The sequence below is a fragment of the Limulus polyphemus genome, unplaced genomic scaffold (genome assembly GCF_000517525.1).
Source record: "Limulus polyphemus unplaced genomic scaffold, Limulus_polyphemus-2.1.2 Scaffold1109, whole genome shotgun sequence".
NCBI lineage: Eukaryota > Metazoa > Arthropoda > Merostomata > Xiphosura > Limulidae > Limulus > Limulus polyphemus.
The window spans coordinates 169,627-184,655 of record NW_013666719.1 but is presented as its reverse complement, the minus strand read 5'-3'; the positions used below and the strand labels follow the sequence as shown (position 1 = coordinate 184,655).

General features: G+C 31.8%; 2 protein-coding genes across 4 annotated transcripts in view; both read left to right on the top strand.

The window, feature by feature from the left end:
* Positions 1–15,029, top strand: part of LOC106462172 (mitogen-activated protein kinase kinase kinase 20-like) — a 194,229-nt gene that overhangs the window by 65,184 nt on the left and 114,016 nt on the right. For all 3 annotated transcript variants that reach the window (XM_022389353.1, XM_013922070.2, XM_022389354.1), the window contains exon 6: positions 3,772–3,800. In XM_022389353.1, the coding sequence (XP_022245061.1) occupies positions 3,772–3,800 (29 nt within the window). The remainder of the gene's footprint in view (positions 1–3,771; positions 3,801–15,029) is intronic.
* On the top strand, positions 12,178–14,777 carry LOC111086447. The gene is made up of 2 exons (XM_022389355.1): positions 12,178–13,073; positions 14,184–14,777. Exons 1-2 carry the CDS (start codon positions 12,984–12,986, stop codon positions 14,436–14,438), a joined length of 345 nt encoding a protein of 114 aa, XP_022245063.1. The 5' UTR covers positions 12,178–12,983; the 3' UTR covers positions 14,439–14,777.

Sequence of the window (15,029 nt, the reverse complement as noted above, 5' to 3'; positions counted from 1 at the left end):
GTTATTTTTTAAATGACGTTGGTATTGTGTGATTCTGAACAATTTTTGTTTGGTAACAATTTTAATTTAATTTGATTTAATCAAGCTTCATGTGTGGAGTTTATGCAGTCATTCACACTGCATCAGGGTTTAACTTCTAAGGTTGCCATGTCCCTGTCTCAGTCTGTGTGCTGCCCCATGATGGATGTTTATCAATGGAAATGGCACACATAATAACAATGGTGTATTGTGAAGATGTTGAATCCACTTTGTCCAGACGTACCAACATTAGCTTGGTTTTTGATGTGGCTCTTTGACAAGGGTATCGCATCTTCCAGCAATCACCCTATATCAAGCAGCCATATTGGTTAGCTCTAGATACTCAAGGAGACAGTAATTCTTTGAGTCCCCAGTGCTCTCTGGCCTCATCAAGTTGCTTCAGATCCCTTGTCCCAAATGACCATTTCAGTTACCTAACTGAGACATAAAGGTGGTGTTACATGCTCTTTCTCAACATCTGTTTGAGCTCTTAGCTTCATTCACCTTGTATCACCTTTCTCTTAAGGTTTATTTTTCATTGCTGCAAGCCTGCAGGCCTTGCAGGTCTGAGTTGTTTGCACTGCACATGCGCAGGACACTATCATTCTATCTATATCCAGACAGGTCCTTCTTACCTCAGACACTGGCAACCAGGAAAGGGGATAAATCCTTTTCACCGATTCATCTGACCACTATGTCTCATCTCTATGACCGATTGGATCTCATAAGTTTTTATTGTCTGGTGAGGGCCTTAAAGTATAACGTGGCCCACACTAAGGCTTTTAGAGCTACTGGACAGTGGTTTTTTTTTATTCATTGTGACCCTTCAGTTTTCCAGGATGTATTCCAGGTTATCTTTGTTCTGTTTTCTCAGGTTGAGTATGGCATACAGAATTCTGTCATTCTGAGTTTGGGTGTTGCTTTTCAGACTTCTTTAGATTGAGAAGAGGGTTTGTCCATTTTGGTGTTGCTTACCTTCTCATTGGGATTCTAGTGGCTAGGAATGCATCACTCTATAGCTACAGGTTTGGATCCACTCGCACATATATATTGTGGTCCAAATGCCCTAGCCACCAGTGTGGGATTTAGTAGCCATGGCCCTATAACTCCAACCCTGAACAGTGGGACCTCTGCTATCTGGTTGGAACCTGGCTAATGGTGATGATGGATCACATCAAATTCTACCTGCAGTGAATGATTTAGGCTCTGGGTGAAGAGCATGCCTGTTCTGGATGTAGTGCAGTTCCCCCACTAGGGTGCTAATCTTTTGTTGTCACGACCACAATTTATGCAGACTCGTTCTGTATGGATAATATCCTCACCAGCCCCTCCACCTTATCAATGTGGGTTTCAAGCTGTAATGTGAGTGGAGGTATGTTTTGGAAGTTAACATCATCTTAAGTCAAAAATGTATTTCCAATAATGCTTACCTACTCTCCCACCCTTCCTCCCAACTAAGAGCTGGTGTTAGAGACTGTAGATTGTGTCAGTCTCGAAAAACTGACAATATTATCTGAAGGAGGTCCTTATATACAACATCAAGTTAGAGGGTGCATTGATGTAGGTGGAGAGTGTCATGAGACAAATATTGCCAATGCCAATAAAGTGGAGAATAAAAGACTGGAGAAAGCAAAAAAAAATTGGACCAAAGATAAAGAAACCTTATCACTCAAGTAATAGCTATAGTGTGGGAAGAGATAGGTATTATTAGAAATACATTTTTCATTTAAGAAAATGTTAATTTATTAATTAATTACCTGTTTGTGCAACTCCAGCAGTCAACAATCATAGTGACAGTCTTGACTACCACTGTGATTTGAGAAGGATAATTTTTTTTCTCATAGACATTGTTCATTTGACTCATTAATGTTCTTCGAGAAATGACTGTTTTTGTTGGCTGTAGTGGTGTGATTAAATTTCTAACGAATGTGGACTTGACAACAATAAATGACAAAAACTGAAACCAATATTAGCCAATTCAGATTTTGTTGAGACACTCAGGAGCTTAGACCAAACATTAGATGCTGTTGTATTTTCTCATGATGATCAACTAGAAGCTTTTTGTGCAAGTTTTCATTACCTTCATTTCCTTTCAATGTTTGTTTGTTTTGTGCTGCACCTTGTTTCACAGTAGACTCAAATTCCTTAGCAATGGAGAAATGTTTTATGGACATGTTCTTTTAAGTTGCTTGCAGATTTACTTTTCACACTGAACATTTTCTTTAAAGGCAAGCAAAGCAAGCATTTGTATGGTAAGTTGTCATCACTACTTCTTCCAGTAAACTTAAAGTATTTGTTACATGGAGTTTTGCTCAAACTGGTGCCACTTTTGTATGACATAATGCTACACATAATCTCACAACCTGATAGTTTACAGACAACTGACAGAAAATACACACCAAAGGCATCCTTGATTAGTGTGATGGCCTGTACTACAAGTCTACAAATTTAGAACTCAAATAAAACATGTTTCAGCAGGAATACATGTGCAATACTTCATTCCTTTGTTGTTGTTCCAATATTTCTGCTATTTAAAAGGTATATTATTTATTATATTTATGATTATTTTTATTAGTTTATTAATTATTGTCATTGTTTTAACCATATAGTTTTAGCTACTAATTGTTATTAGTTATTTTATATTTTAAGTATATTAGTAGGCTATAATATTACTGAATTTAAAAAGTAATGAATAACATGGTGTTTTGACTAAAATTAATTAATGACATTACTGAAAGCATTTAAAAGTTTTAAAAATTGTGTCATTACCTTGGACATTACTAAAAAAGTAACATTGTTAGTAATGTTGCTACTAATAATGATGTTACTGCTCAACAATGGAATCCAGTTTGTTAGCAACTTAGTTTTCCCTGTTTGAACATGTTCATTATTATAATTGGGGATGTTTTTCATATATAGCTTAGAATATTAGATGAACTGCACTGTATTAAAAGTCAGTAAGTATAACTAATCTTTTTTATATCCAATTAATGTGAACCAAGCCAGTAGTATCATTCTGTCCATATATAGTGTTGGCTGACAAGTAAGGCAGTTCAAATAATTTTACAAACAGTTCTTTTACACATAAGAGCAGAAAATAATAATGTAATCATAAATTAGGGGAATAGGATTTCAAAAGATTGCATTCATAAAAGTGAAAAACCCATATAGAAGTTAACTGCAGAGTAATGATTTATACTTATTGGTTATCAGTTTAATTTTGAAGTAGGCAGTTAAAAATATACTTATTATGTTAACAAATTTTACATATTTCTAAATTACCAATTAACATTTTATTTAGTATATAAAAAATCCTCTAATGAGAAAATAATAAAAAATCTACAAAAAATATGTTGTTTTTACTCTAGAGATTATTTTACTGTGCCATGTTTTAGTTTTTAGCTTACTTCAGATTAATTCATCATCAGAAATTTTATTGTGTTAGGTTTCTCATTATGGCTGAGGTTCACAAAAGTATATTTGCTGAAGATAAAAATATGTATTTATTTGTTGTGTGTTTTTTGTTTACTTCAGTATGTAATAATGTTAAAAATATTCTCAGAAATCATTATCTAGTTTTAATAAAAGAATAAATAAAAATGTTGAACAAGTGACATTAATTTATCAGTATAAATCCTTTTACAGTGTAGGAAAGAGTTCAAACTTATATTGCTTAGATATTTTTTATATGTGAAAAATCAAAAGCAATGTATGTACACAATGAAAAGTTTTTTGTTACTTTTGTTTTTTCAGTCGTGATATCTGCCAATTTTGTAGCAAAGGTAAGGAAGTTTACCTGTATGTTTACCATAATTTATAGTCTAATTTTTATTAATCATTGTTTTATCTTATAAATGAGGAGTAAGGTTAAGAAACATACTTATGACACTTGGAGTAATCAGCATGTACTGTAAGAACGTACTTGAACAATCAAAAGGAAAATGGACTTTTTATCTTCACCAGAAGTTAATATATATGGTAATATGAGGTTTCAGACACGTGCTCTTGATACGTCTCCTCAGGACACAATGATTGCAAATTGCTTTTAAGAATAACATCTTTCTGATGGCTACACTGCCTTAACAAGCACTCCCATATTAAATATTTTAGTTTAAAAGAAATTGTTGCAAGATTTCATACTTTTTGTGAACCTTGGTTATTTGGTATGTACTCTGAAGATATATTTTTTAATTGGTGTATGCTGTATAAATGTGAATGTAAAATGGCTGTAGCTACAATAGGCAGTCTCTTTTTTTGTACAATGTCTAGGTAACATGTTGCCCATGAATTTATTTTAAATTACTATTATTCTGTTATAAATATTCTTCATAATTGTATTTTGTGATACGTAACATTGATAACACAACTCTTTAAAAAATATGTAAAAAATACCAGCATGGTTCTTAATGCTATTGAATTTTACTCATCTAAAATATTAACTTTTATCATAAGTGCTTTCTCCTTTTTAGTGGAAGAATTTTTTAAACAATTGTATATTGAAGAAAAAATGCTGTATATTGCAGTTATATGATTTTTGCAAATAAACTTTTAATACCATTTTATTTGTTGCAAGTCTGTGACTATGTTTGTTTCTCTGTTATTTAGACATCTAAAATACTTTATCTGATTTTTATATTATGAAAGTAATGGTTAGTAGTTTTTATTACAAAATTATTGATTTACAAAGCTGCAACTGTTAGTTTCTAGCATCATGATAGTTCAGGAAATAATTTGTTGGAAAAATCAGTATTGCTTCTCTCAGATGCTAGTCTTGCCTACCATGCATGATCTGCAGTAACATAATTCAACAAGTCTTTAAAAGTTAATATGAGTCTGATAATGAACTTTTGTGAAAAATGTGCCCTTGTGTTTAATTTTTTTAAAGAATTTTTATCTAGCTTTTAAAGTTGGTTCAACACAATAGTCATCATTGTCTTTTATATTTCATATTGTTACAAGTTTGAATTAAAGGTTAATTAAATTTTTATTTTGTGACAGTGAAACTGTTGAATCTTAACCCTCACCAAATTTTTTATATTCTAAGTGACTGGAAAATGTATACTGTAAGTGGTCTGTAATAGATATATTTGCAGCAGATTTTTTTGTTGTTTTTTTTTCCACTTCAAACATGTTTACAAACAAATCTGACAGCTGATTAACAGGTAGAAACAGTCAAAAAATAATTCAGATAATTCTTAATGTGTATTACAGAGCTGGTATAGATAAATAACATTGAGACATCATATGTAAGTTTAACTCGTATGTTTTGCAGAGAAACTTCAGAGCTAGCTGACAAGTTACAGCTGTAATACATATGTTTTGTAGAGAAACTACAGATATGGCACTTAAATTATAGCTGTAATACATGCTTTGTAGAGAAACTGCAGAACTAGCAGTCAAATGAGGTAGGTTTAGAACTACTTTGCTAGATGGCTTTGACATGCAACTGGATTATTCTTGTCCTATACTTTGCTACAGTGGTATTATGAATGTTACCTGCATCAAAAGTTATAACTAGAAAATGGCAAAATATGAGAATTATACAATTTTTCAACTGAGAGAAGAACTAAAGAAACAATTAACTGGACGAAAAAAGGAACTGGTAAATCAGTAAGATTGATAATTAGATTTTGATTATTGTACAAAGCAAGACAGATCATGATAGATTAGAAAGCACTGTTATTGTGAACTGTGTATATTGTATTGCTATTAAGTTATTTAAATTCTAACTATGTTATTTAAAAAATGCTTAATTATATACTATATAATGTTTTTTCTCACTAGTATGTATTCAGTCTATTAATTAATATGAAGTGTTTTTGACTTATTAATCTTTATTGAAACACTGACAGATATGTTGGTTCACTTTTTCTGTAATTTGTAGGTTGGGGATTCTAGATAAATCTGCAACATGAACAACATCTACAAAACCAGTATTCAAAATGGATGTCCCTTCATCATCTATATACAAACACCTTCATGCAGACATTAGGAGTAAATTACCCTGATCCCAGCATGACATATTGATTTCATATTTAACACAGTTTTCAAAGAATTTCAATGAAAAAATACAAAGACTTGTACACCCTGAGGTTAGTATTGTATTATTACTGCTACAAAATACATAGTCTGGTATTTTATACTGGTATTAGTGAATAAATTTTTTAAGTACAATGTATGACTTTCTTTATGATATTTCCTAATTTCACCAACCGCATAATACATTAACTAATAAATTTTCAGTAACATCAATTTTTGGAATTTCACGTTCTATGTAGCATAGTTTGTGCAACTTATGGATAATTAATTTTCATTTCTGCTGTGATATGGGCCGAAAAGAAGAAATCTGTGATGTAACATGTAGATATATCACTAGATGCTTTTCCTGTTCTACACAAGTGTCCCAATGTGAGTATGATGTGGGACAAGGCCAAAATGCTCATTGTGAACATGTTACAGTAGTACTCTATGCACTCACCAGTTTTGTAGCAGTGGAAATATGCTAACTGAACTTACTTGTACACAGATAATAATTAATGAATATATATAAGAAGTTACTTAATACGCTGCATAAAATACATTTTTGATAAATAAATGTGATGTGAACCATATGGCATTTATTTGGCCCCAAAGGGGTCAGTTTCAACTAAATTTCTGCTTTGAAATAGTATACTATAATGTTTGTGTCATCACAAAATTTGATTTCCATCCACTTTTTTTTTTACATTATACTTTCACAGGTACTTCAAACTTTTTGTGGTACAAAGCCACATAGGAGTTTACTAATGAAATTTAGCCCTTTAAAGGCTATTAGAAAAAATACAGTTCATGTACAGGTATGATCCAAGACATGTTAACATGCAAAATGCACAAAATACTTGGAACAGGCTTAGAAATAATTGCATAAATTCTCAGGTTAGTGAAAAGTGTATGAAATTTCTTATACTGTACTGTAACTAATTTATATTGCATGATAAAGTTGTGTTAGTTTATTAAACACATTAAATTACACAGTATCATTATAAAAACTATTTAGTATTGAAAGATCACTTAAAGACTTATTTTTATTTAGTTTTAATTTAATGTACACACACACTTCATCAAATGGAAAATATAATGATATTTATTGTTCCATTCATACCACAGAGTACCACCAATCTACCAGTGATGCAGATGTTTGCACTAGCGAATATGTAGTTCCCTGATGAGACAGTGGTAAATTTACAGACTTGCAACACGACAATTCAGGGTTCATTCCCCTGCAATGGACACAACAGATAGCCCAGTGTTGCTTTGTTCTCACAAAAACAAAAAAGCAAATATGTATGCCACAGCATATGATCGTGGCTATTTCTTACTGTGTATGGAAGATGAATTTTGTAGAAGGCTGAAGGTATTTATACAATTCTGTATTTTAGTTGTATAAATAAGGTTAATGCATATAAAATATTAACATAATGCAATCATTCAAAGTTTATTTTATACTTTACAGGTTACCCAAATATCAGAAGAAGAGGCTGTAAATTTGGAAGAACTGATGTGACAGTAAGCAACCTCTCAACTTTGGCTAGAACCAGGTCCTACAGGTTGACTTCTAGTAACTTTAATGAAATTGTGAAGTCAACCTCATGTAAAGATATTTATAAGCTAGCAAAAAGACTAACAAATGTAGTATAGTCAAATGTATGAAAATGCTGCAATTGAAAAGTATGAAAAAGTCACTGGAGTGAAAACAAAGAAATGTGGAATTTTTGTTTGCAATATGTACCCATATTTAGTTAGCACACCTTACCAAATCATAGATGCCAATACTCTGTTGGAAGAGAAATGCAAGGAATGAAGATACCACACCATCTTCTGCAAGGTATTTTAAATTAGATGAGCAAATGATATTGCAGCTACATCAGAATCATGACTGTTACTTCCAAGTTCAAGGTAAACATGCAATATTGTTGTGTATCCCAAACATGATTACAAATTACATCAATTGAAAGAAATTATGAATTTATTAATACAATACTAAAAAACTAGAACACTTTTATAAAAACTATTTTAGATCTGCTGTTCTAAATGAGTAGTTTTACAAAGTTATTATGTGTATAATTTTGATTAAATGCCTTGTATTAAAGAGAGGCAAATTATTTATAATATAATTTTGCAATGTTACAGGTGAGAAAGACGTGAAAATTACACTCAGTCCTTTTATTTCACAAAGTTGTTCATTAATCATGCTTTTATTCTATTTTTGGTATGACACACTGTCTGAAACTACGTAATATGTAGCACACTGTTATTTATTTTTCTAATAGCTTGTTCCAGTTCATAATTATTCACAGGTGCAGTCAGAATTTTATGTTTTTACTTAAGCTTATAATCCTTTCTGTATGTAATTGCTTACTAATAATTTTTATATAATTTAAAACTGTTCAACTAGAAAATCTGTTTTTCTTGAAAAAAAAGGAATGTTAAACTATCCTTGTCTGCCATTAACTCTCTCTACACAGGCTTAGTCAAATTGACTGACCATGTGACCACTTTGTACTTGTTTAAACTCACTATACTTTTTTGATACTACTAACTTTTAATATAGAATGTATATCTTTACAAAATTTGGCATAATTTCAGTATACATTATAAGTCTTTCACATACAGATTTTTAGTGAAGTATTTTGAATAAAGTAAAAAAAGATTTGTCTTTGAATATAAGAGTATTTATTTACTAGTCCGTGTGCAAAGTGATTTTTCATGTTAAGATTAAAAATACGTTTCTTCCTCTCAAAAATCTCAAATTTCATTTGCATAATCCTTAAAACCTCCTAAATGCATTTTCAAACATTTGTTTTCAGTACAACTATATTTTATCTGTTATTTTCTCTACCCTAACTCTTTACAAAGTTGGTCAGTTTGACCGACCTCATAACCACCACAAGAAAAAGAAATCAAAATTACCTTCTTTTTCTTTCTAGAATGACTTCAAATTGTAACATGAAACTACATTTGTTTATCCTAAGTAGCTTTAAACTCATAATAGTATACATCTACTTATACTTCAATTTTATTGTTTTATTGCACTTTGATAGCTCTTTGAACCATGTATAACTACTATTCATACCATTTTAAGTTTTAAATCATGTGGGTAATGAGGAGTTCATGTTACACTATCGAATTACATTACCCATGAGCTTTAAACTCGTACCAGTATACATCTATTTATACCTAAATTTTAGTGTTTTATTGCCCTTCGAACCATGTATAACTACTGTTCATGCCATTGTAAGTTGTAAATCATTTGGAGAATGAAGAGCCCATGTTACACTATACATTACCCACGAGCTACTCCAAGCTGCTTGCACGTGTGCCTCATGAAACATTTTTTATTATTTTATTATTATTATTTATTTTACCTAATCTAACTTTAACTAACCTAAAGAGATTCCTATTTTTACTTTTTAGTTGCTTTTATAATAATAATTAAAGAATACAAATGAAAAACAAGAAATAAAATACTTACTAAATTCGTCTTTTTTTTTTTTTGCTGTCGACTGTCGATGACACTTAACCATACTTTTCTTATACTAATGGTACTAATGCACTAAACAATTTTTATTTAATTAAATATTGTACCAAAGGATATAGAACAATATCATCCAAAAAGCAAACAGTACGCCATAATTATTACAATTTTTCTGGCTCCCTAACTATGTGACAAGAGCCATTACAAATTAATTTACGCTTGTGATATCTTTCCTGTAGGAACAAAGCTTGTACTAAAAGAGAAATTGGCAATTCTGTGTTCAGAAAACAACGTAATATGTTATTTGATAGATGAAAACCTTGGCTGTCTATTGGTTATAAATATAATATTAAATGTAACAGAGAACTATTAACAAATCATGAAAAAGAGAATGTGACAGGTGGGTGTGGCAATACGGTTCTCATTTTCTATTGGATGGCTCTGTAATCAAACAAGATTGAAAACTATAAAAATTATGTTTTGCCTGAGCAATGATGATTTGATAGTGAGTAATTTATTTTAAATTTCACACTTATTGGAGAGGTGATGAATATATTACATAAGAGGGGCTGCCTAGAGAATAGGTTCTATTTAAATATTGCCTTTTACAATCAAGAGCTTTAAACTTATATACTATTAAATTTTTAATGTAAGTCACTAAAAACCTCATGACATACATAGTAAGGAATACCCATTGTAAAAGGGTTAAGAAATCTCCAGGATGACATAGATCACATACAGCTCTTCTTTCAATTATACGACCCTCACTAGCAGAGCTACAATAAGAATCAGACACAAATGATACCAGCAACATATTTGTATGTTGAAAAGCTGGCTTGTTGTTAATGTTAGTTGGGGTTCACAACCCCTTCCACCCCATTATTGTTGTTATTGAACATTTATTATCTGTGATGTAAGTTAATGTTAACTAAATTCATAGATGGTGCCATTTCCTTACACCAAAAACAAAAAAACTTTACTAAATATTCCATAAAACAACATACACATGGTGTGGAGGAAGAGCACACAAATGTCATATATCTTGGAGAGTATGCTAGCACTCACTATGGAGGAATGTAATTAAACAAATCGATTCTAATATTGGAATACTACATAAAATCAGCTGAAGTTTCTACTCCTATAGCCACCATAAGGCTGATATGAGGAGCCATTTCTTGAGTTATATCTACTTCCTACTTTGACCCTTGGCCTTTCAACTTCACCCCTTAACACTTCTGTGGCCAATGACTGTCAATTAACTCGATGACTACCGGCTACTAACTTTCTTAGTAGCCATTGCAAGTCTTGCTATTTGTCATTCCAACAATAAAACTACTGGTTAAAAAGTTTTAAAACTTCATAATGACTTTAATAAATGCATGTAGTTTAAGAAACATAAAGCCTGTTACTTCTGATAAGTTTAGTTTTTTTGCATTATGATCTATAATATCTTGGAAAATTATGTTAGGAAATGGTATTTATAAGAAATGATTACCATATTTATATTTGTTCCAGATTTGAACTGATTACTTTTTATGTTTTAGTACATTATTTTGCAATCCCAAAAAATTTGTGTCATCCATAAAGTGCAGATTTTATCTATTTTTAATTCTTTAATAATCACATACTATCCTTATGGTTTCAGTAATATACAAGACCCAAAAATAATATTTGTAAACAAACCTAAACATTAAATCAGTATTTTTGTTTTTAACTAAGATTTCATGTTCATATATGTACATAAAAACATTTTAATTTTCTTTCATAAATATATTTTTATTTCAAGTTTATGTTTATGTTTCATTGCAGCCGTACTTTTGTTTATTGTGCCGAATAAACTGTGGGGTCAGCAGCGTGACCTTTGTACGTTGTCCGTAATTATCTCACCCCTGTTGGGGGTCGCTCTCGTTCAGCCCCGCATGGGCGCATTTGAACATTACTGTCGATATGATAAGAAAGCTTTTCGGTACTTGAATATCATTTCTTTGAACTTTCAAACAAGTTTATTTCAACACATGTCCTTGTATGTTGTTTCACTATACCGAGAAACCTAATTGCCACTACTAGTGAGTTGTAATAGCTTACAGTACAGGTGGTTTCAATAACACCACCTAATCCTTGATACATCCTGTTACAAGAGATTACAAACAATACAGACACCATAAATTACAAAGAAAGTCAATTCATAGCACTTGAAATATTAGTCTGGTCACATTCCTCTCATTATAGGCAAGATTTATGTTGAAATTTGAAACTTAAGCCCTTCAATATTTGCACCCCAACTGTGAGAATGTCATAGCTTTCCTGGTATTATTGACACGAATGTGTTTAGTCTGTCTCATGACTAACATATGGGCTTTATTGTTGTCACTTGTACACTGAGTTTTAATACATATATAAAAGAACCGTACAAGAATAAAAATTTCATTTACCAAGAGAACCCATGTACAGCAAATCGTGAGTCTTCGCTAAAATCATTGAAATCTTATCGTTGAAATCGTGAAGTTGGAGCACTTCAAATTTTATCTAAGGTAAGATGGGCTTTTTTATACATGATAGTTATACATATCCAAAGGTGTTATGTTGCTAAGGATGAATAATTAAACAAGATAATTTTATTGAAATTAGTTTCACTCTGTTTTATTTTAGTTTATACACACATATATCACCATCATACATGGAGTGATATCTTTCAGTAATGTAATGTCAGAAGTATTTACATATTTATGTATAAACTGTTTGTATGTATTGGTTTTACCTGCTCCTTACACAGAATAATAGTTTCTTGAATTTATTTTTAGTTTCCTGGATATCAAGAATAAAGAAGGATTGAACTATCTCCCAACACCTATCTGAATATCAAATAAAGTAAGATGTATGCTTTTTTATATAACACATAACTTGTAAGTTTTCATGCTGTATTTCTTACTTTTAATCACAAATTAAATCAGATTCATAAGTTGTACATCATATGAATTAGTTTTTACTATATTTTGTGATTTTTGCTTATGTCCGTACACATACAAACAAAATGTACATTTGTATGATGGATTCTTAAAGTCAAAGCTCAATAATTCAAATGTATATGTATCATGTTATCATTATGTCAACTGAATATTAACAGCATATTCATTTTCTTAGATGGAAGATACTTCAGTTCTAAGAACAAAAAAAATCTCTTCTTAGACAAGGCTTTGTAGTTGTTTTTCGCTTCCTCCTCTGAAGAAGAGTTTCTCTCTGAGGTTGAAGAAGCCACAATTAAAGTCGGGGAAGAGGAAGAACCAGCTTTGCTGGATTCTAATTTGTTTGAGGAGCCTGACTTACCTTCAAGGGAAGAAGACTTCTCATGACCACCAACAATCTGAGGTTAGTGATCTTCCCATGACCAGCACTACATCAACTTCCAAAATGGCCAGAGGCAGGAAGACACAAGAAAAGCCCCTGGCCTGTAATGCAGAATGGAAATGGGAAGTTCTCAAAGATGAGCAGCCCAGATTGTTGGGGGACTTCATCCGAGGAGAGCCTGTTTCCCGTCAAGCAAGTAGGTGTCAGACTCCTTGATTTTTTCAACTTTTTTTTTCTCTTAATATTGTTTACAAAATTGTTGAAGAAACAAATAGATTTGCACACCAGCAAGGGGAACACCTAAACAACGATGTCAGGAAGAAAAGGAAATTGCTGAAATATAGTGATGTTACTCCTGAAGAAATTTTAGCTTTTATTGGTTTAACTATTTCTATGGATATAACTCGCTTACCATCTATTACAGATTACTGGTCTACCACTCCTTCCCTTCAGTTTCCCTGGCTTTCTTCAATATTTTCCAGAGAAAAATTCATAACTATTGCTCACTTTCTTCATTTCAATGACAATACTAATAATCTACCTAAAACTGATCCTAAGCATGATAAACTCTTCAAAGTCAGACCTGTGCTTGATCATCTACTAACAGCTTTGACAGCTTACTATAACCCTTCTAGAGAACTTTCTATTGATGAGCAAATGTTGGGAACAAAAGGCAGAATTTCTTTCAAACAGTAACTACCTAGCAAGCCTACCAAGTGGGGAATCAAGCTTTGGGTTCTGGCAGAAGCCGTGACTGGACTCTGTTTAAATTTTAGAATATACTCTGGTAAAGAGGGATCTGCACCTTCCAAGGCCTTAGCTAGCACAGTTGTAATGACTCTGATTGAAGAGTACCTTGGAAGGGGACACTCTTTTTACTGATAACTTTTATACTTCCCCAACTCTGTTTGTTAAGTTGCTTTCACTTGGTACTTATGCTTGTGGCACTTGTAGGAAGGACAGGACCCACTTCCAAGACATGTTTCCAGGTAAGTTAAAAAGGGGAGAGTCACAGTTTTTCAATTGTGGCTCAATGACAGCTGTGAAGTGGACTGATAAAAGAGATGCTTATGCTCTTTCTACAATGCATAATGCTACAGTAAAAGAAATGACAAGAAGACAGGGTGACATGATTATCAAGCCACAGCTAATCTTGGATTACAACAAGTTTATGGGAGGGGTTGATCTTAATGATCAATTTCTAAGCTATTATTCCATTCCACGTAAAACTGTGAAATGGTATAAGAAACATTTCTTTAGACTTGTTGACCTGTCTATTGTTAATTCTTTTATTCTTTTCAAACAGGTAACTAAAAATAGCAAGTACAAACAGAATGACTTCCGTTTACAATTATTGGAATCTCTCGTGAAACCTCTAATTGAAAGTAGAGGAGGACCTTCTTGTTTGTCAAGTATCCATTCACCAGTTCTGGTAGATGCACAGGAACGGCTCTCACCTGGGAAGCATTTTCCAGCATTTGCTGAAGAAAAAAAAAGGTGCAGCTTGTGCCTCCACACAGGGTTAATTAAGTTGACTTGTAAACAGTTTAAGGCACTTTGAAGAGTACCATACTTTGAAGACTCTTCAAAGAAGCTAACTTTTCTTTCTGTCAAATCCAGTCAACATATTATGATTCGAAAGAAAAGTAAAACTCAATCTGATTTTTTTTATTTTCTTCTTCTTTCACTTTCTTAAAATCTAAAATTTCTTTAGTAGAGGTTCAGTGTTTATAACACTTTTTTTTGCTTTGTTTTTTTTACACCATCACTCACCATTGGCATTTAGGTATTTCCACTTGTTTTAAATGCAATTATATTTGATCTAAAACTCATTGCACATATTAGCCATAAACAATAAAAATATTTCGACAAAGACTTTTGCAGGAGCACACAATTTATATTTCTGTCTATATTGAACTGTATTTATTATATATTACTGTGCTCAGTTTTATTACTTTTATCATATTTTGTATTTTAGTTTCTGCTCAAGAATTATGTGTAAAATTTTCAATATTTCACTGAATGATACACAACTTGAATTATTCATCTTCAGACAATTGTTTGGTAAAGTGTTTAGCTTATTTTTGCATTTCTATAAAGTGTATAAGTGTACATATCAATAATGAATAAATTTACAGTTTGTATGTTTTTG